Source organism: Aythya ferina (assembly GCF_964211825.1).
Source record: "Aythya ferina genome assembly, chromosome: 3".
Lineage (NCBI taxonomy): Eukaryota > Metazoa > Chordata > Aves > Anseriformes > Anatidae > Aythya > Aythya ferina.
In genome coordinates, this window is record NC_140298.1 from 69,658,114 (window position 1) to 69,677,833 (window position 19,720).

The window sequence follows — 19,720 nt, forward strand, 5'->3', positions numbered from 1 at the left end:
AGCCAAGGTCTCACGTGCCGTAGGAGAATGTGGTTTAAATCTCTTCAATGTTCAACTGTTAAACCACTGTGAAGGCACAAAGAGTTGTTTTAACCTCCTGTCTATGTCAATAAAGCACATCTTCATCAAAGACTGCAAATATAAATTAACCTGACAGAGGCCAGACATAAAAACTATGTGCTCCCCACGTATGAGGGGTTGCCTTCACACAGCCAGATCGATTTTTAGGTGTGTGTTGGATTGATGCATTGAATTAGTAGAGACGGGTCTAAGCGCTGGCATTACAGCTGCTCAGTGATGCAAACTTTCCCTCTGTTGTGTTTCTCTCTTTTGCTGTTAGCTTGATAGCTTATGTACTTTCTCCAGTTGTTTAGTTATCTTCCCCAGTAATGGCCCACAGCAGACAATGTCAAATGGGGGTTGCAAGTTACGCTGTTTTGTGCCTTATCTCCATTGCTCTGCTTTGTGATCTGCGACAGTGTAAGTGAACCCTGGGGCTTGGCTGTTTCTTACACATTGTAAGGAGACCAAGATGTGCTTATACACAGGGCAATGCAGCTCGGCAGAGGTCCTGCGTGAGGCCAGGAGCAGAGGTGGGAGCCGAAATTCCCACTTCTGTGCCTGGGCTCAGTGCAGCAAGGTTTTTTGCTACACAGGCTGTTGAGTAGCTTCTTCGAAGATCGCAAGAGCTCTGCCTCTTCTGAATGAGCGCCTCCAATTCCACGGCCTTTTTTAGGCAAAGTTTTTTCACTAAAGAGAACAAATGCTTTGTATACCTAGCTGCTGTAGCTCTGGATCCCAGATGTGCCAAGCTGACACAGCTATTTTGAGACAATGGCAAGATCTATGAAACGTTTCCATTTATAGTTTCGGGAAACGTCCCCAGCATCTGCAAACCCAGAGATCTCTGCTCTAAACTAATTTTTTAAGTCACAGAATCACAGAAGGGCTGAGGTGGGCAGGGACTTCTGGAGGTCATCTGCTCCAATCCCCCCCTGCTCAAGCAGGGACACCCAGAGCTGCTTGCCCAGGCCCACGTGGTGGCTGTTGAGGATCTCCAAGGGGGAAACCCCACAGCCTCTGTGGGCAACCCATGCCTGCGCTCCATCACCGCACAGCACAGAAGTGCTGCCTGGTGTTTAGATGGAAAAAATTCCCCCTACAGAGCATGCAGGGGGGCTCACTCAGGAAATAATTAATCCTGTATGTGTATGTTTGACAACCGTCTGAAGGGGGGTGAAATACGCTGGCCGTGTGTGGTGGCTGGAGGAAGCCTGGATGTGTAGTTCAGAACTACCACATTTCAGTGAGACAAATCCCATTACAGACGCTGAAATTACATGCCATGTGACTGAAATATTGCACACATTTTCACAGAAAAATTATTGATTTGGGTTTTCTCTGAAAGCATCCTTGAGAATTACATTTTATTACAGGGAAGTTTATATTGAAGGGGTTTTGAATGATAAATACTCTCTCAACTCTTCAATATTCTGGAGGGCTTCTTATATAATATATAGGAGGAGCAAACACATTCTGGCACATCTTTACCCCATCCCCTCTGACAGTCACTTTCTGATGCATCACAGCATAGTCTGGCCGTGGTTCCCATGGCACGCCTGCAGTGAGGGTGTCTCCTCTTTCCACAACAAGGGCTTTCTTTCTGTGAGCCGTGGGCTTTCGAGTGTCTGACTGACAGTACAGTAATCGATAGCTGCAAACCTGTCAGCCAGGATCCAAGTGTTTTCTAAAACCATCTGTCAAAGTATCCAAGTTTTAGCAGATGCACAGGTTGTCGTCGACATTTATCCAAAGGGTACACGGTCATGAGGTACAAGGGCAGAGTGAAACTGTTTGCTCTCGAGGTTATCCAAACTATACACTGTAAACAATTTATTTAGTCACGTTTAGCAGTTATCCCTGTTCCTCAATTATGTGTGATGTGGACAGTTTAATTTGTATTTAAGTTGCTCAGGGAACAATTTCAGTGAATGTAGACAAGCCTATGGTCTGCTCAGAAGTGCATTTTCTCAGCCTGATGACTGCAGAGCCTGCTATGCTACACTTTGGCTGCCTGAATCACACGATGACCAAAAAAATAAAAGGAGACCTGCTATAAAAACTTATCATGTATCACAGTGCACCTGTCACTGCTCAGGGCAGCGGGGAAGGGCAGGGGGTCCATCCCAAAGGGATCTCCCTGGTTCTGGAAATAGAGGGATACTGGGAATACTGGGACTACTAGGTCCGAGCACATCGTGTGTCCAGGAGGCAAGCTGCTACTGCTATTTACCACAAGGCATCCGTGAAGCAATGCAGCAGTTCCCGAGCTGGGCACCCAGTCCTGAGGGACGTGACAATGCAGAGGTGTCTGTGCAAATCCTCAGGTACAGCTGTCTTTGCCACAGATCACAGCGGAGGTGTGTGGGAATGTGTTATACTGTCTGGCTGCCCGAATAAACCAAAGGAATTGCAAACGTTGGTGGGGCATAACTGCGAGCATACTTTTTGGTGTTGGTACAATTGCAATTAATGTTTTGTTGCAATATTAGTCCTTTTTAGCTGTGCCAGTGGCTGGTTTCGAGAAATGAAGGCTAGGCTTGAATTTCCATCACTTTGTATCTATGCATCATTAAAAACTGGTTTTCTAGGATCTTTTTAATTATCATTATTGGTAAGTATTTACAATTTTATTTCAAGACAAAAAAAAATTAGATGAGAAGTGCTTAACATGTCCAGAAGGATTGACAGAAATCAAAAAAAGTAAAAAGAAAAAGGAAAGAAAAATATTTAAAAAGTTAACAAGTACTCAAGGAAGAAGGAAAAAGAGGAAGTGAGGGGAGACAGAAGATGAGTCTACTGCTTTATTTAAACAAATGACAGAGAAAGTATGTAGGATTTGAGAATGAAAATACTCCACGCTCTGAGGGGGAAGAAAAAGTAAATAGATTAGCTCAGAAGAACTGAGAATGGGCATGAGATAGCTTTTTTAAGGTTACATTTATCTTTACAAAAAGATATGATGAGATGAGAGCAAGAGTGGGGACAAAATGCATAATCACTGATACTTGGGAAGAAAGTAAGCTAAAATAAATACTAGGAACGAAAGATCAAAAGCACAAAGCAAACCTGGAATGCACAGGTTTGGTCCAACTGCACAGAAACACGTTGCTGTAGCTCAAATATCAGGCAGGAGCATTTGATGCACTTGTTCAGACTAGCAGTCCTAAACAGGAGTCTTCGAAATGCATCCTGTTTTGAGCATAAACCTCAAAAGATAATAAACACCCAATTTCTTGACTGAGTTAGCTGCTTCCTCTGCTATTTCAGTCAGCATTGAGCAGCTGCTGAGGAGGGTTTGGTCTGCATTTACTGAACTCCTCGGCTGCAGGTCCAGATGCTGGACCTCAGTTCTCCATCTTGTAAATGACTACCAAAAAGTGTGCCATGGTATGTCACACTGCAGCTTCTTCTTGCAACTGCTTGAATGATCTTCAAGAGTAAAGGCAAACACAGAATTATAAAAGAAAACACTCTAATTTCAATGAATAAATAAGACCAGTCTTCTGATTAATGTTTATTATATTTTTTGTTCTGTAAGGAAAAAAAGCAACAAACAGAACCCTATTACATAGGGTTAAAAACAGGGATACATACTGCAGTAAACAAACATTATATATATATATATATGGTTATTGCTTTTGCATGTAATATTAGCTTAAATACGCAGACCACCGTATAAAGCAGTTTCAGAACTAAAATTGCAATGTCTATGGTAAAAGTAGTAATAATTTATAACAAAAAAAATATAAAAAATGTTTTATATTCCATATCTCATTTTAAAATATCCATATATATTGTGTTTTTTTCCTACTAATAATTATTCATTAATTCTTTAACACATGAACATATATATTTAAAGGATACTGCATGTTTTGAAAAGCCATAACCAAACAAAAAAAAAATGTAGACCTAGTAAAATTCAGAGGATGGAATAGTATGACTGGTGTTTAAGAAGTCCCCATTCACTTCACTTGGGAGAGCTGCTTAAAAAGTCATCTGAGAGAGCCCTACCTTTCTATCAAGGAAAACAGGACACTTTTGCTTCATATTCAAAATAAGTATTCAAAATATTTTTTATTTCTAAGCTAAATCTTGTACTAAAATAGAGCATCTGCTACTGCTGCATTCACTAAAAATTGTAGAGATTTTAACATGAAGGTAACAAACCAAGCATGGCACAGATTTCCAGCACAACAGCTATGTCGCACTAACTGCTGATAGCCATACTCATGTACCCTAGCAGACATGGACTAGACCACCTCACTATTTTTAGGGGATGTTATTTCATGTTTACCGCAGTGTACAAGAATGCACACAAGCAGATACAGGGATTACCTGATGGGTTTTCATTCCATCTCACAGTGTACCTGCCAGCACCCCACCAAGCAACCATGTCCTACAGCTGGGCCCCGCCATCCCAAACCCGCAGCTTGGTATCTAGATATTCCCATGTGCATCCTGTGGTTCACTAAAACCCTCAGGTGGGAAATGCTCAGCATGTGTGATGTCCATCTCAGCCTTGCAAGCCCAGGCACCAGGCAGGTCTCTGTCTACTTGGGGTCACAAAGCCCAAAACCCTTCCCAAAGGCAGGTGCCCGCACACATCCCTTCACAGAGTGGCCTGCTCCAACGCCCCCATATAAAACTCAGTTGCTGGAGAAGATGGTGGGGCTGCCCACTCCTATACAGCCAAGTCAGAGCAGTGAGCCATGAAATGGGACTGCTGGCCTTCTCAGCCTAAAGGGCCTTCACACCTTACTCCTGGATTTAGAAAAGTTCAAACCCACCTCAAAGGGAGAGTGCAGGGAGAAGGTATGACAGGAAAGAAAAAGGCTCAACAAGAGACATTCAGCCACGTCCCAAGAAGCAGGGCCCCGATACATGTAGCAGTTGTTAAAGCGGACAGACATCTTCAAAATGAGATTCTCCCCCTCTAGACATCTTCAAAATGAGAGCCTCCCCTGTCCTGCCCCTTTCCCAGCTTTTATTGCTGACTGTGACACCACAAGGTATGTCATATCCCTTTGGTCCCTTTAGGTCAGCTGCCCTGGTGATGTCCCCTCCCCACCTCTTGCCCACCCCAGCCTGCTGGCTCTGGGGGTTTGGAGGCAGCCCTGGTGCTGTGCCAGCACTGCTCAGCAATAGACACAACACCGGTGTGATAACAGCGCTGTTCTAGCTCAAGTGCAGAGCACAGCACTGTATGGGCTGCTGCAGGGCAAGGTAACTCCATCCCAGCCAGACCCAGGACAAATAGTTATTTACCACCATTATTTTATTGCAGTTGTTTATTCCTTTGACATCAGTGAATTCTTAGTCTTTTCTGCAAAGACAAAGAAGTAACAGTGCTATCCCCACAACACACCAACAGCGTGGTGGAAGAGACAACTGAATAAAACTGTTTGGGAATCCACAGCAGGACAACTGCTGTAAAATCCCGCTCTGACAGGCTTTTGGGAACATCCCACCTTCTCCCCAGTCCATGACAATGTTTAACAATGTTTGTGGCTTGCAGAATGATGACTTGGGTCAAACCCCTCTGCTGGTAGAACCACCTGCAAAGCTGCTCAGCAGAAGGGCTCTGCCAGCCCTGGCTTTGGAGGTGGCTCCAAATCTTGCACACCATCCCTGTGCCAGCGTTCCCTGCAGTTCCAGCTGCTCACAGAGCCTCCAGCAGTGGCCGGGTGCCTCACATGATGTGCTCCTGACGCCGCTCCTACACACTGGTGCTTACAGAGCTCCACCTACACCGCTTGATTCACCACGAGGAGGTGGCATTATTTCCAGGCTAAGTTCAATTAACTCCCTTGACTCACACAGAGCACGCGGTGCAGACTGCAAATGTTAGAGCAGTACAGTGAGAGAGCAAACAGTCCTTCAGCACGTCTGTATGTATGAATTTCTGGCATTAATAATCTGGATTATTACAAACTATTTGCTCACTGGACTCTTAACACACGATGTGCTCAAACCCGTAATCCAGATTATTAATACCAGAGCATTCAAGCACTACTCAGCTGTCTTTCTCTTTTTTAACCAATTCTGACAACTTCAACAGAAGGCACGCTGCAGCTTGTACTGCCTCTGCCTTCTGCCCCAGGAGATTAAGTGGAAACTGCAGAGCCACAAAAATCTACCAGACAGAAAAATTAATGTGATTTGGACAAAGAGTGAAAAAAATGAAATGGCTGCTTTCCCTTGGAAAACCCGAACCTATTATATTTTTATGCATATTAATGTAAGCACAATAAGTATTTTCAAGAGAGATTAATAAATCAGCTTTATAAAGTATTTACTTTGTTGTATTGTAAAAAAAATCTGTGATGCCGTAACACTTTGGGGCAGAAGAATATGCACTCAAATATTAAGAGGAATGGAGAGGAAGAAAAAAAATTAATCTGTTAATGTGAATTCAGCAAATATATATTTATTTCCATTTCTTCTGTTTAAATAGTTTTATCTAAATAGCTTATGGATTCATTTAATTTTTAACAGATGGTTTGCAAGACCTGTTTATGTGAGCAGTACAACACTGTATTTTATTTTTTTTCATGTATATTGAGCCCAAATATGTATTATATTTATCATTTAAAATATTTAAACACCATAAACACCATAGAGTGTTTTTGGTTTTTTTTTTTTTTTTTTTTTTTTTCTTTCTAGAAATTATCATCAACATATTATTTAATTACTGCAAGCATCTGCCTTTTTTTGAGGTGTGGTAAAACTATACATCATCCAAGCATGTATCCAGTTTTCCCAGCATTATCCTAGCAGATGTCATATAGATGTGTATAGTTTGACACAATTATTTCCATTCCATTACTGAGTTCCCTTTGAACCCTCTGCCACATCTGCTGGTTTGTTGCAGGGCAATTAATTCTCGAAAATGTAGGACTGGGATGGACCTCCTCAGCCACCATGTCCAGCCTCCATTAGTACAGGCAACCACATCAAATAATCTTTTTCATTAAGCATTTACAATTTGCCTCGCATAGCACTATTAGTTAAAACAGTACATAAGGATACATCCTCTCTGGTATTTTGGAGTTCTGAGTGGACTTACATGTTTGAGCAAAAACATTTCTGAGGTTCTGTTACCTGTACTTACGCTACTGCTTGTTCATCAAGTAGTACCTAACAAAAGAACTGCTGGGTCAGTCCTATGCTTATTTAAGGCATTTATCAGACATGCATTGCTCTGCCAAAGGAGTGCAGGCAACCAGCCACTGGGGCGCCCCCAGGTAGGGAGGACTCGCTTTGAAGATCTCACAATATATTGCTGCATCCAATAAATTGATTTGCCATGATCCAAATTTTATAAAAGCCTCTCATGGATAACTTTTTTTGGCTCCTTGGACTGTCCTGGGCCATGTATTTTTTTGGCTTGTGCAGTACTATGAAATTTGAACCCTTCTGCAGGCTGGAAGGGCAATTCAAGCACAATGTTCACAATCCTAAAAACTCTGGAGGATGAACTGCTGCAGACAAATGAGCAAACAGCCATGTGCAGCAGATTCTGACACTCTTACCTATAAAAACATTCACATCTAGACATAACCCCATAGAAGATTATGGAACTGTTAAAAACATAAAATGTGAGTACTAGGAGATCTGCTGATCAGAAAAGGATTCACAGTAGTGTCTTCAATTCGCAAGGCAGCACTGATGCAATTATCCTTTCACTTAAACCGATTACTAGGGAGCCTGACCACCTCTCTGACAGCTACTCCTGAGTAATAACATGGACATAACTGGGATGATGTTTGAGTCGAAACTTCATCTTGCTCCAGATGTTTACAAACCTACAAGTGGGTTCATATGACATCATAAAAGATTGTATTATTTCACAGACATCATTTGAGTACTTCTTTACTGAGGTAAATTAGATAGATCTCCCAAAATACTGTTTTATGAATCACATACCAGCGTGTATTCTCTATAGTACATTTTAGGAGCACTGTCAAAATAAAAAACAGGGATGGAGAGGGCTTGGTGTCTCACTTCCCGTCCTTTGTGTGCACATATTTTATTGTAGATATGTGCCCTGAATTCTACAGCTGAAATGTTCTGCCAGTCGTGACTCAAACAGATGCTGAAAAACTGGAGATGATTTTTAAAAAGTGACTCAAAGCCCAAAAAGCAGAGTATCAAAAGCTAAACAAGATTACTTAAGAGTATGTTCAGATATTGACTCAGTCATGTCCTAGTAGAGATTTCTGACAGTAACTGATTCAACCAGAGAAAAGCATCACAAAGAGCAAACTGTGGCTGGAAAGAATGCTGAAACTAAGGCACACACTAGTCATGAGGAAGGCAAAAATTACCTAAGGATGTAATGAAGCACCCATCACTGCAGAACAGGTCCCTCTCTATGCAGTAAGCTATAGCTTAAATGGAATACATACACTTGATACAGAACTTGGGCGGGCACGATTCCTTGGTCTTATTTTGAAGGTGACAGTGATCATAGCAGTTTATTAAATACTGGCCCTATTTAAGTTAAGGCAAGCTTTCCAATGGACATATACAGGACAAGTCCATATATTCAAGAATACTGAGAAGAGCATTAGTTAGTGCTTTATACTCTGCCTTAGTCCTGAATACCAATTTTTATGTTTCTAGACTATAACCTTTATATGCTTGTAGGCTGATAACACATAAAATGGCAAGTATAAACTTCATCTTGGTCCAACACATTTTATAGCAAAAGAACGTTATAAATTCTTGCCATTTTATCAGGAGAGGTTGGGGGGGGTGTCTATTTTTGAATCACCTGTTAAAAAGGACCGTAAAAGCTCCTCAGTGTGTGGAACGGTCACCAGCAAGAGCTCGGCTGGTTGAAGCAGAGGCTGGATGTGCAGCACAGAGCACGGGTGGCCGCATCCATGGGAAGGGATGTGCTCTTCATCCACTGTAGGCGGTGAGCTCCGCCGACAGGTAGGCCACGATACTAATCGCAGTGCTGAAGTGATGTGAGAATACCGCTCCTGAGTAACACCAAAGGGTCACACAGCCTGCTGTCCTGTCTCTTCTCTGCCACCTAAGGAAAAGTGTCAGACTGGGGTGCACAGCTCTGACCCCTAACACCGTCTCCCAAATTCTGGTACTTTGTGCCTTAGGTATTTCCTGAGCCAGTCTTCAATAACTGTCAATGAATTCTCCTTTCACATTTTACCAATTCTCTCTTGACCAAGACAAAGTCAGGGACTTCACACAATTGGTAACAACCATGGAATACATAATGTGGAAGGGCTATTAGCAGGATTTAGGGATTACCACGTTACATGCTGTACTAATGTCTGGCAGATTACTAACATCTCTGAGAAAGGGATATAAAGATGAAAGCAAAGCTTAGGAAACACTGTTCTACATCGAAGGCCATTCAAACAGGGCTGTTTCAGATCACTTCTAATAGTGTTGTTAAATGTCCACTGCCTGATTACCTTTCAAGAATGAGGTTTTAGCATTGTTTTATGCCCTCCAGCACCAGCACTCAAGATTTGAACTCATATATGCACCTGCACACACACAAGCACGCGGCAGCTGTCCTACCAAACAGTCCAGCAATTTTGGATTTTAAATATTAAAAATGTGATCTATCTCAAGATCTATCAAGCAGCAATATGGTCTCATAAAATAGTAATGCTTCTTATTTTCTGATTACTGGCATGCATCTGGAAGGTGAGTTAGAAAAGACATTCAAACACTTCTCCCCAAAGGCACAGTGACCTCAAGGTTCAAAACCAGCTTTCTCCCACTAAAGCTTGAGCTGGTGCTCCCTTATGTTATTAAAACATCACAGATTTTCAGAGAGAACACATTTTAAATGAAGAATTTCATAGGCACAGAGAAGTGACTCTGGAAGCTTAACAAGAATGCTTCAGCTAAAGATGGTATTTGTAGCTGCAGCTGTTTCTTAATTAATTTTTACCTGACAAACCTGGCTAAAAAAGGATATTGTAAAACAAACTCCAATGGTTTGGCAGTTGATTGATTAACAATATTTATTGTACATGTTATGAATGGCACTTACACCTTGGAAGTCCAGGTTCTGTAGCATTACATTCTGTTAGAAACACTGCACAATCATTTCTCTAGCATGTATTTGCAGCAATTATAACTGCAATACTTCTCCAGTGCCAGCAATTACACTGACGTTTGTTTTCACACAATGTCCTTTTAGGACAGCCTGAGAGAAAGCAATCACTCGTGGGACAGGACTTGTTGTTGTCTCTTGTTTGTTTGCTTTAGGAACCTTGCTGTGCATTTCAAAATTACTTCTTCAAAAAGAAGAACAATACAATTAGTCTCTTCCTGTAATATTCTTCATGTTAATTGAGACAAGGTTCACATGGCATAAGTTGAATGTTACAAGCAGGTTGCTGTGCTTTGAAGACAGCTTACTTGTTTGCATTAAGGTAGAACTGTGTATTTCATTAATGGCAAATATTTTTGAGAAAGTATAATCACAGATACTGTGTTGTTTTGTCTTTGTTTTTAACACAGCACAGAGGCCGCCACAATTACAATAAAACTTCAGCCTATTGTGATTTGTTTTCCTCCCAAAGTAACAAGGTCAACAGAAGAACCAACAGAAACTAAACATATTGCACAAGTAGTCAGAATGCACAAGCCAACCAGTTGGCTCTACAGGGGGAATCCAAGCTACTTCAGCTAAAGTAAATGGCACTTCTCAGTCAGTTTTGGCGTCGCTACGTCTCATTCTGCTTCATCCTCCCGCTCCACCACGTCCCCTCTTTGTGCTTGGGGTACTTTGGGAATGATTAGGGGAGCAGGTTCCTCCCCGCTATTGCTTCCTGGAGGAGTTGCAGTTTGGGACCACTGGCCGCAGCCGCCTGGGGGACCTCCTCTGCAGGCGGCGTGGGGGTGGCACCGGGGGCGTCTCGGGGAGCGAAACGTGGTAGAAGTTTGGCAAGCGAATGTCGTACCTAAACCCCTTTCCCACATGCACCCTGTCGTTCAGAGCATACAGTTTTTCGGCAATGTCGCTCCCGATTAAAATTGAGAAGAGGCGTGAGATGAAACGGTGCTTAGCAAACAGCAAGTACAGCTTCTTTCTCCTCCAGGCCACATACCGACAATCTGTCTCTGCTGTAAGCGTTACCTACAGAACAGAAAATTAAAATTAGCTAATTCTGATGTTTCGTTGCATCTCCTGCAGCTAAAGCCAGTTTAATCCAGCTAGCGAGCTGTGTGAGGTTGCAAATGGCAAGCCAAAGGGATGACTGGGAGGGGATGCCCCCAGTGAGGCCTCGCTGGCTGTGGTGTGGAGGATGATCAAGCCTCACTGTACTGCGGGCACAAGGCTCCCTGCCGGCATGCTCTGAATTTCACCTCCCGTGGGTGTGGGTAAAGCATCTCCTGCGGACGTGCGTGGTTTCTTAGGTATTTTAGCTATCTTTGCACAGCAAACAAGAGTCTACCTCTCGGATTAGCTTGTAGGAAAAGCTCGTTTGTCGTAACAACGAGATGCAAACAGAAAGAGGATGCAAACAGCATGACCAGTCCAATGGGTAGAGGACATCCCTCCCCAAAACAGCGGAGTGCCAGATATTTGATTTCAAAAACAGCACCCACAAGCAAAGAAAGTTATTTCCAGATTTTTTTTTTTCTAGTACTCAAAAAAACCCCTCCACTTTTACCTGGAAAATTCCCTCTTCTGTGGGCCTCAGTGAATCCCATTCAGGAGAATCCAGAAATTGAAGAGGAAAAATATAATGCAGAAACTCCCCATCAACTGTCACTCTGATCCTACCGAGATAAGACGTGTTAATTTGTTAGTACTGTGTGTACAGCAGCAACGACTGCAACAAGAATGTGTCATTACTACTAGGGGAGGAGTTTAAATAGGAGTTTGATAGCATGAAGAAACAACCGCTGGCCAACACTAATTATATTTTTTGAACCAAGCTGGATCAGACTAGTGGGGTGAGAATACAAGGCAATCGTGCAGCTGAAATTCAAACCTTTTCAGGTCACGTTATCCTCTCTGGGGCAGGTTGGTGCAGCAACATGCAAGCTTGGTCATGAAAAGGCTAGCGTGTGCTTGCGAGGTGAGAGATCAATGCGCAGAGCACCGGTTGCCTCCTCCGCTTGAAAGCCACAGGATATACTCCCAGGTACAGCAAACATGCGTTTTGGAGGGAACAAAGGCAGGGAGTGTGGTGTAGTTCCCCATGCCATGTGTTATGCAGAGCTCGGTGTCGAAGAGGAATTAAATTGCCACATAACAACTGTCTCTGGAGCCAGGAGCCAGGATGGACATGTGGCATCTCTGTGTGGCCTTCTGCAGATGCCAAAGAAAAATTTTCTTTGAACTTTTTCTAAGACCATATTAAAGTTTGAGGGCCACAAGCAGGAAATGTTTGTTTGAATCTCAAAGCAAGCTGTAGGTGTCCCCTTTTTACATCTGCTCTACACCAAGATCAGCATTTCTTGCAAAAGCACAAGCAGCAGCCCTACACTGCATGCAGGAGCCTAACAGGAATTCCCCGCATGGTGACTGAGCAGCTGGGCATGTAGAAGGCTGAACACCTCCCCTTCACTATGACCATGACCAAAAGCAACAAAAGCAACATGGTGCCTTCTAGGCAGCTCCCAAGAATGCTCCAAACTCAGGTTCCAGCAAAGCTAACTACTTAGGATCCATGTTGTTCACTGCCAGTTGTACTAAATCAGCTGAGCTTCAAGCTGCTTGCAGATTCCTTCTGTTTATGCAAGCAGGCTGCCAAAATGCACCTACAAAGTGTCCCATCAAGCCCAGACCACAGCCATCAGTGCTGGGTATCTCATATAGTGCTGGGTATCTCATATGGTGCTGGGTATCCCGTCTACCCTCGTGGTGGCCCTGAACCACTCTGCATGCAGTATGTCAGCGACTATTTCCCCTCAGGAAGGCATCAGCAAGGTCGCTAGGAGGGTCCCTGGTAAGCAGGGATAGAAGCAGGTGGATTTACTGCCTCAGGGTCTAATGAAGGGTCGCGGCACACAGTAACTGTAGAGTTATGCATGTCTGGATGGGGCCCAACTAGGTCCCACTGCCCTGGCAGGGTGCTATCAGACCTCCTCTCCCTTGCTCTCTCCCTTCTCCCAGCCCCCGGAAAGAAGCCAAGAACAATCTAATAACAAAGTCAATACACTCTATTAAACTGTGTTTACCTCAGTATATTCAGTTTCATAACTACATTTTAGTCCTGCTTCAGATGATATTAGCAGAAAAAAAACAAACAAAGGAAGATGCTTTGTTCATCGGCAAGGTGATAGATGGCAAAATGTAGCCTGAATACTACATTTGGTTCCTTTACCTGCCTAACATGTTAAGTGCTATGATACTGTGCTCTGACTAAGGATGACTTTAGATGCTTTTCTTTAAGCTATTACAGATTTTATGCTTAGTGTTTCTATGTTAGTGCTGCCCTAGACGAGTGTATTTAGCCCATTAATATTTATATTACTTGCATTAATATTTAATCTACTGTACTGGAAAATGAACAAACAATACACAAATGAAGCATTTTTGCTTTCATTTTCAAGAAGGGGTGGGGAAGACATTTGCAGTAAGTAGGTCCAAACAAACTGATACCAACCTGCCTGATACAAGCAAGGAGAGTTTATCAATAGGTGTTTTGCCTTGCATAGCGTAACAGTGCTCCTTCTCCAGGGTAACCACTTCTGCATCACAGCACAAGACAATCTTCCTATAAACAGTTAAGGAAATTCCTAGAGGCTGGAAGAGAGCACTGTAGAGTTCCTGGAATTCTTTGTCAAAGGAAACACTCCGAACTTGATAGGTAACATAAATGAACTGTACGAAGCATATAGCAAACAGTATAAAATTCCAGGAGAATATATCAGCAGCACAGACATCCAGCCAAGCCCAAACAGAAGAGCAGAGAAAGCCCAATCCAAGCAAACTGAAGACATAGAGAAGCCCAAAGAATCCACTTCCACCCATGAAGCCAACAACAAAGAGAATACTAGCTAGGTGGTAGATAGATCCCTCTGCCTCTTGCTTCCAGGTGGCGCATGTAGGGTGTGCATATATCAAGCTCTCCCAAAAACTTGCATTTTCTCCCATGGCTGGACTAATTTTTCGATTCAGCTGAATCTCTGAAATTGTTATTTATGTGATACAGCCAGAGGGGTCCTTTGCTTTTCCATTCTTGCAAACTCTGCTCAATGATCACATAGTGCCAGGGTCTCTTTTGGTAGTAAAGTTGCACTTAGGATCTCCAGCAACTAGGAAGCTAATGTTCTCAGAAGGCAATGTTGTTTCTCATCAGTTCATGCGTTGTCTTGACTTTGGACGTGTCATCTGTAGTTTATCTGATCTGGACAAGTGAAGAAAAGATGAATTACTTATAAAATGATTTCCATCAATTAAACTTGATCAAAGCTTTTATTGTCTAAAACCGCAGACTGCATTACAATCATTCAATTTCCCCTGTAACCCTATGATTCCAGGATCAAACCTTAATAGTCACTCTAGTAGTGAAGATCATGTTTTTGTACACACGAAGCCTGCAGAAGCTGTCAAATTGCCACTGAATCCACGTAAACCTGTACATAACATCCGGGGCATCCCGTGACAAGTCTGTCTGCAGCCTAACTTCTGAGAAAGTGGTTGCATTTTCTGGTCCTGAACCTGCTGCCTGCAAGCCCCATCTAATGCCCTACCTCCTTTGGGAAAAAGAGACGATGAACTTTTGTCCCTTGCTCACTTCCTTCATGTCATTCTGGATCTCTGTCAAACCATTCCCTTCCCCTCTTTACCTTTCTGTTATTGTTCATGAGCTCAGCAAAGCTGTCCCTGGAGATGGCAAGCTACATCCCCAAACATCCCAGTAAGAGAAACCCAAGCATCATGGGGGATGCTCTTTTCTACTCCAAGGATGGACAGCAAAAAGCTGTCATGTATAAGGAAGACTATGAAATTTAAAGGCAGCTTTACATAGATTGTGCTATTGGAATGTGAAGCAAATCATCCAGCAAAATACTTCTCACAAGGCATTTTTAGAGCTGTTTTACAACAGTCCAAAGTTCTACTTTATGTAATTTCATGCTAAGGGCTACAATTTTATTGTTCAACACTGTAAAATGTTTAAAATGCTACTTTTTACCATATTACAATGTATTCTTAAGAGTTTAATAAAACCTAAGATACACAACTGAAAAACATGAAAAAAAGAAAAAACACAAAAGCAAAACAAATAAATAAAATCAAGCCCAGCTTTCTTTGTCTCTCTTTTAAAGCAAAAATAAATATTTCACTGTAAAATTAGAAGCAGTAGAAAGTGCAAAGCCAGCACCTAAACCTTTCAGTAATGTAACCAGAACTGAAACCCACCAAGGTCTTCACTGTCTGTTTCTTTTCCTGGAAGAACCGCAGGGAAGCTAGCATAATCTTGCTATCTAAATTATTGGATTTTCTAGAATATCAAAGGCAGCTACTTTTTTTTTTTCCAAGAGCCACTGACATCAACATGTAAAAGAAGTACTACTGCTGCAGTGAAGCATCCAGTATTGTTCAGCAAAGCTTTCAGTGCTTTTCTTTTTTTCTTTTACAGTGAACAGATCTAAGAAATTCATAGAGCAAAGCCGTATCAGGAGTCGGACTCGATGATCCTTGTGGGTCCCTTCCAACCTGGTTATTCTACGATATTACATTTCCTAGCTGCTACAGCTTTACTTCTTCTAAGTTTATTCAAAATTCAACACTAACTCCATAATTCACAAACATTAATGCTGGGAAAAGACACAAAATCCCAAACAACCAGGAAGCAGTTTAGAAGAGAAAGTTAGGAAGAGACCTCTCCTGCTTTGGGGGTAGGACAGGGTGTCCCTGATCCATCAAAATGTCACAGCTAGAGAGAAAGGGACCTTTCCAAACCCAAGGTGCTCTATATCCTACTTTGGTGGAAGAAGCAGATTCCCAGGAATGAGGTACTTTGTAGCTGTAAGCTTTGGTGTTTGTCTCTTTACCCAAACACCCTTCTCCGCCAACACAATCGATACAGGATTCCCCCTGGGTGCAGGATTTAGCCCTTGGAGGATGGGAGTTCAGAACCAACTGGCCTCAAAGCAGGTACCTAGGCGTGGTAGGAGTGCTGGGAATTTTAGGTAGCACTTCTGTGACCAAGGGGTAAGATTTCTGAATGAAAAGTAAGTGCAGAACACGCAGTGGCAGGCCTCCAATTCTGAATCCACTCGGCCTTTCCATTGCACAAGTTTTTGTTCTTTTGAAATACCATCACTGGTAACAGTGATTTCAGGTTACTGTTAATACTTCTCTATTGCCAACATTTTGCTTCAACCAGTTGTCATCAAGATCCTACTTTCTACACAAAATTCAGTGTTTTGAATGGGATCGTGACTGAGATATTGCATGGGAGCTGCGTGCATGACACAAAGATAAACACCATGGGTATGTACTGCAGTCTACCTTCCATTTCCAACATCTTTTTTCATGAAAAGTTGCATGACATTGCAATAATTTCACAAAATTTATGTCCAATTTCCAATCCACTCACAGCATTCGCAGCCTGCCGGCACTACAGCTCAGAGCACTGCTGTAAAACATCTGCTTGTGACAAGATGGGTCAAAAAGAAATCCAGGAGAATAGTGTACCACTGGGACACAGACAGGGGGTCGCTATACACAAAACCAAAGCCCCCCAAAAACGTCCTGTATTTATAACTGTTTATTTTATTAGCAGTTTATAAGCTGTCCCAGCTATGTGGCAACCACTTTCAGAATAACACAAACATGGTAGCTGCAGGCTGCTGGAGACAGAGAAGCCTGGATAAGATCTCCCAGCCCAGAAAGAAGCCATACCCCGTGAGCACAGGTGGGATTGCTGAAAGGTTTCTGGGTGTTTTACCCCACCACAAGTCTTTCCTTCTCAAATGTGGAGAAAAATCAGCCCTGACTGGAGACGGGCGCAACATTCAGCAGCAAGGACTTGCAACAACCAACAGCTTCAAGGACTAAGCTGTCCTCAGACAGAGATAAAATTAAGGGGTTTGCTACAGCTTCAAGGCAGTAAATGGAGCGTCTCAAGTATATTCTCTAAGATAAGTGCTAGCCAGCAACTGAAAACTTTGTATGAACAGAATATTAAAATAGACAAAGCAGAATGAATTTATGTTGGAATTTGCAGGCACATTGTATGATCTCCTGAAATGGGCATTTCCCCCATTCACTGCAGCATTCCCACAGAGAAACACCAGTTATGTAAATTGCAATTTACTTGAGAACCACATACTTCACCCTGTATTTGCCATCGACGACTCAAAGTCAATTCTGAGAAGCTCTGAGTGTTAGTTACTGTGTGTTGAGTCACAACCATTTCTGAAACAAAAACCAAGCAGACCCAAACCACCTGAGGCCACAAGCAAGTCTTCTCTTTGGTCTCTTTAATTAAGTCGAAAGTGAAGCTGTTCGGAGCTGGAACACCCTGCTCCTTTGCTGCCTTACCCTCCGTACTCGGGCAGGAAGCCCTCAGGATGCACGCTGTATGAGCTGGCCAGAGGTGGAGCCGCACGTGCTGACCCTGCAACCAGCCCGGCTGATCCACATTGCTGGCTACAGCCTCACCACCAAAAGGGAAGATGTTCCAGCATACACGCTTCTATGTTTACATACATAAAAGGGAGATATGCTGCGTTTAGCAGGCTTTGTCTCACCTATTTTAGCCATCTAGAGCACAGACTGGCTCAGCAGTCACAGCACCTGCCCCAGCCATACAGACAGGAGCTGGGGTCACTCCGAGCTGGGGCAGGAGCATCCATGGCCCCGGCTTCAAGAGGGCCGAGCCCTGAGCATGCCAGCCGGGCTGAAACATCTCATCCCGTCTGGCCATCTTTTATGCGTATGAAGAGAAGCTGCTCTTTAATTTTAGCAAGTGCTTCCTCCAACATAGCGCAGTAGCTCTGTTCAGCAGCTCTATTAACATATCGCTTTCTTCCAGTTCCATTAGGCTTCTGGAAACCACTCTCTGCTCCGCTACTGCCACGCATTTCTCTTGATGGTTGTTTAAGTAGCACGCTTCCCCTGGCTATTTTCCTTCAGCAGTTGCTCACCTAGGGTTAGATGCCCAAAGGGACTGAGATGACCAAACTTTGCATCGCACCGCAGTGTCTAACTTGTACAGTGCACTGAGGAGCCAGGCACCTAAAGACAGGCATGGCTGTGCACCCACAGGCAAGTATGGGCAGACAAACACACTGCTTTCAGTGATAAACAGCCCCTGAAGCATGCATATAGCAATTAGGACAGCAACTAACACTGCAAGCTCACATCTCAGCTTACCTTACGCTTTGTGGGTGTCTATCCTAGAGAAAGCAGCAACTATAATACTGGAAAACACTGTTTTCCCAAGAAAATGCAGCCTCCGCAATGCAGAGAAGGCTACAGTAACTTCATCACAACTGATAACATCTATTTGGGAGGTAGAAAGGGGAGGAAGAAGGATGAGGAAGAAAAGGACTACCTGATCTGAAAGACAAAGGTACCAAGATAACCAGTCACTATAAAACTAGATATATTCAGATGACAAAAATATGCAAGTACAGGTAGCAAACTTCATAATTGAAATGACTTTGAAAATTCCCTTTTCTTATGAAAAGAATTTATGAAATTAAAGAAATCAGGATTCTGACTGACACCTAAAATAAATCTGGATGTGCTGTTAGTAAAAAAAGGAACCGATTTACTCTAATTCCATTTTTTATTCTACTGAAAGTCAGACCAGATGATTGCAATGATGTGGAAATGATGATTGCAAAGCTGTGTAGCTGGTCTTGCTAGTGAATTCTTGAAGCCTACCTTATATACCAACTACGTAACTACCTTAGACAATTGAAAGCACTGAGCACAGGTAGGTCTCTGAAATTATTCCTCATGTAGACCTTCTAGCAGAAACTTTCATCCATGAGGAGCCAGAATCCCTCCCTGTAGCTATGTTTCTTCAAGAACGGGACCTTTTACCACTAAATGCTTTAACATGATACATGCACCTGGCATCCAAGCCCCAAGATCCTCCTTTCCAGGTGAGCACCCTCATCACGGCACAAAATGCGCCTGCAGCATGGTTCTCCCTGTCTCAGTCCCTTTTCTGCACACCACCACAGCTCCAGCAGGACAGGCAGGGAGTGCACCACCCGTGTGAGCTGCTCTACATCCCTCAGGGCTCCCCATGGGAGCAGGGATGATGGATTTTGCACTCCCTTGAGCTGAGGAAGGCATCCTGTGTCTCATCCCTGCCTGGCCTGCCGGAGCCAAACAAGCAGCTGGGGCACTTCCAAGCATTTCAGTGCCTTCTGAGAAACAAGCACCAGCCACGTGGGGCTTTTTTGGGCCCAAACCCTGCTCTAGCCTGGCAGAATTTAGGTTCCCACAGGCATAGCTGTCAACCAAAAGTGACCATCATCCGGCTGCCACCTCGCTATGGCACCCAGGGGCTCAGGTGGATGCTTGAGGCCGGCGGCTGCGGGCCCCCGGCACCTTGGCCTGGTCGCTGTGGGGCTGAGCAAGAAGGAGCTCTCCCTCAGCAGCCCTTCGGTGGGGCTCGGGGTTCATTCAGCTGCTTCGGCTGGGCTGGCAAGGCCTGCTTCTGCTTACAGTTGGCTCAAA

The 19,720-nt window shown here is 43.4% G+C and overlaps 1 protein-coding gene across 1 annotated transcript; it reads right to left on the reverse strand.

Annotated features, from left to right (window-relative positions):
- Positions 1-3,564: 3,564 nt before the first annotated feature.
- POPDC3 (popeye domain cAMP effector 3) lies at positions 3,565-14,445 on the reverse strand. The gene is made up of 3 exons (XM_084515189.1): positions 13,674-14,445; positions 11,730-11,838; positions 3,565-11,191 (listed from the first exon to the last, which is right to left on the reverse strand). The coding sequence occupies exons 1-3, from the start codon at positions 14,162-14,164 to the stop codon at positions 10,874-10,876; spliced, it is 918 nt and encodes a 305-aa protein (XP_084371315.1). The 5' UTR covers positions 14,165-14,445; the 3' UTR covers positions 3,565-10,873.
- Between the last annotated feature and the right edge of the window lie 5,275 nt (positions 14,446-19,720).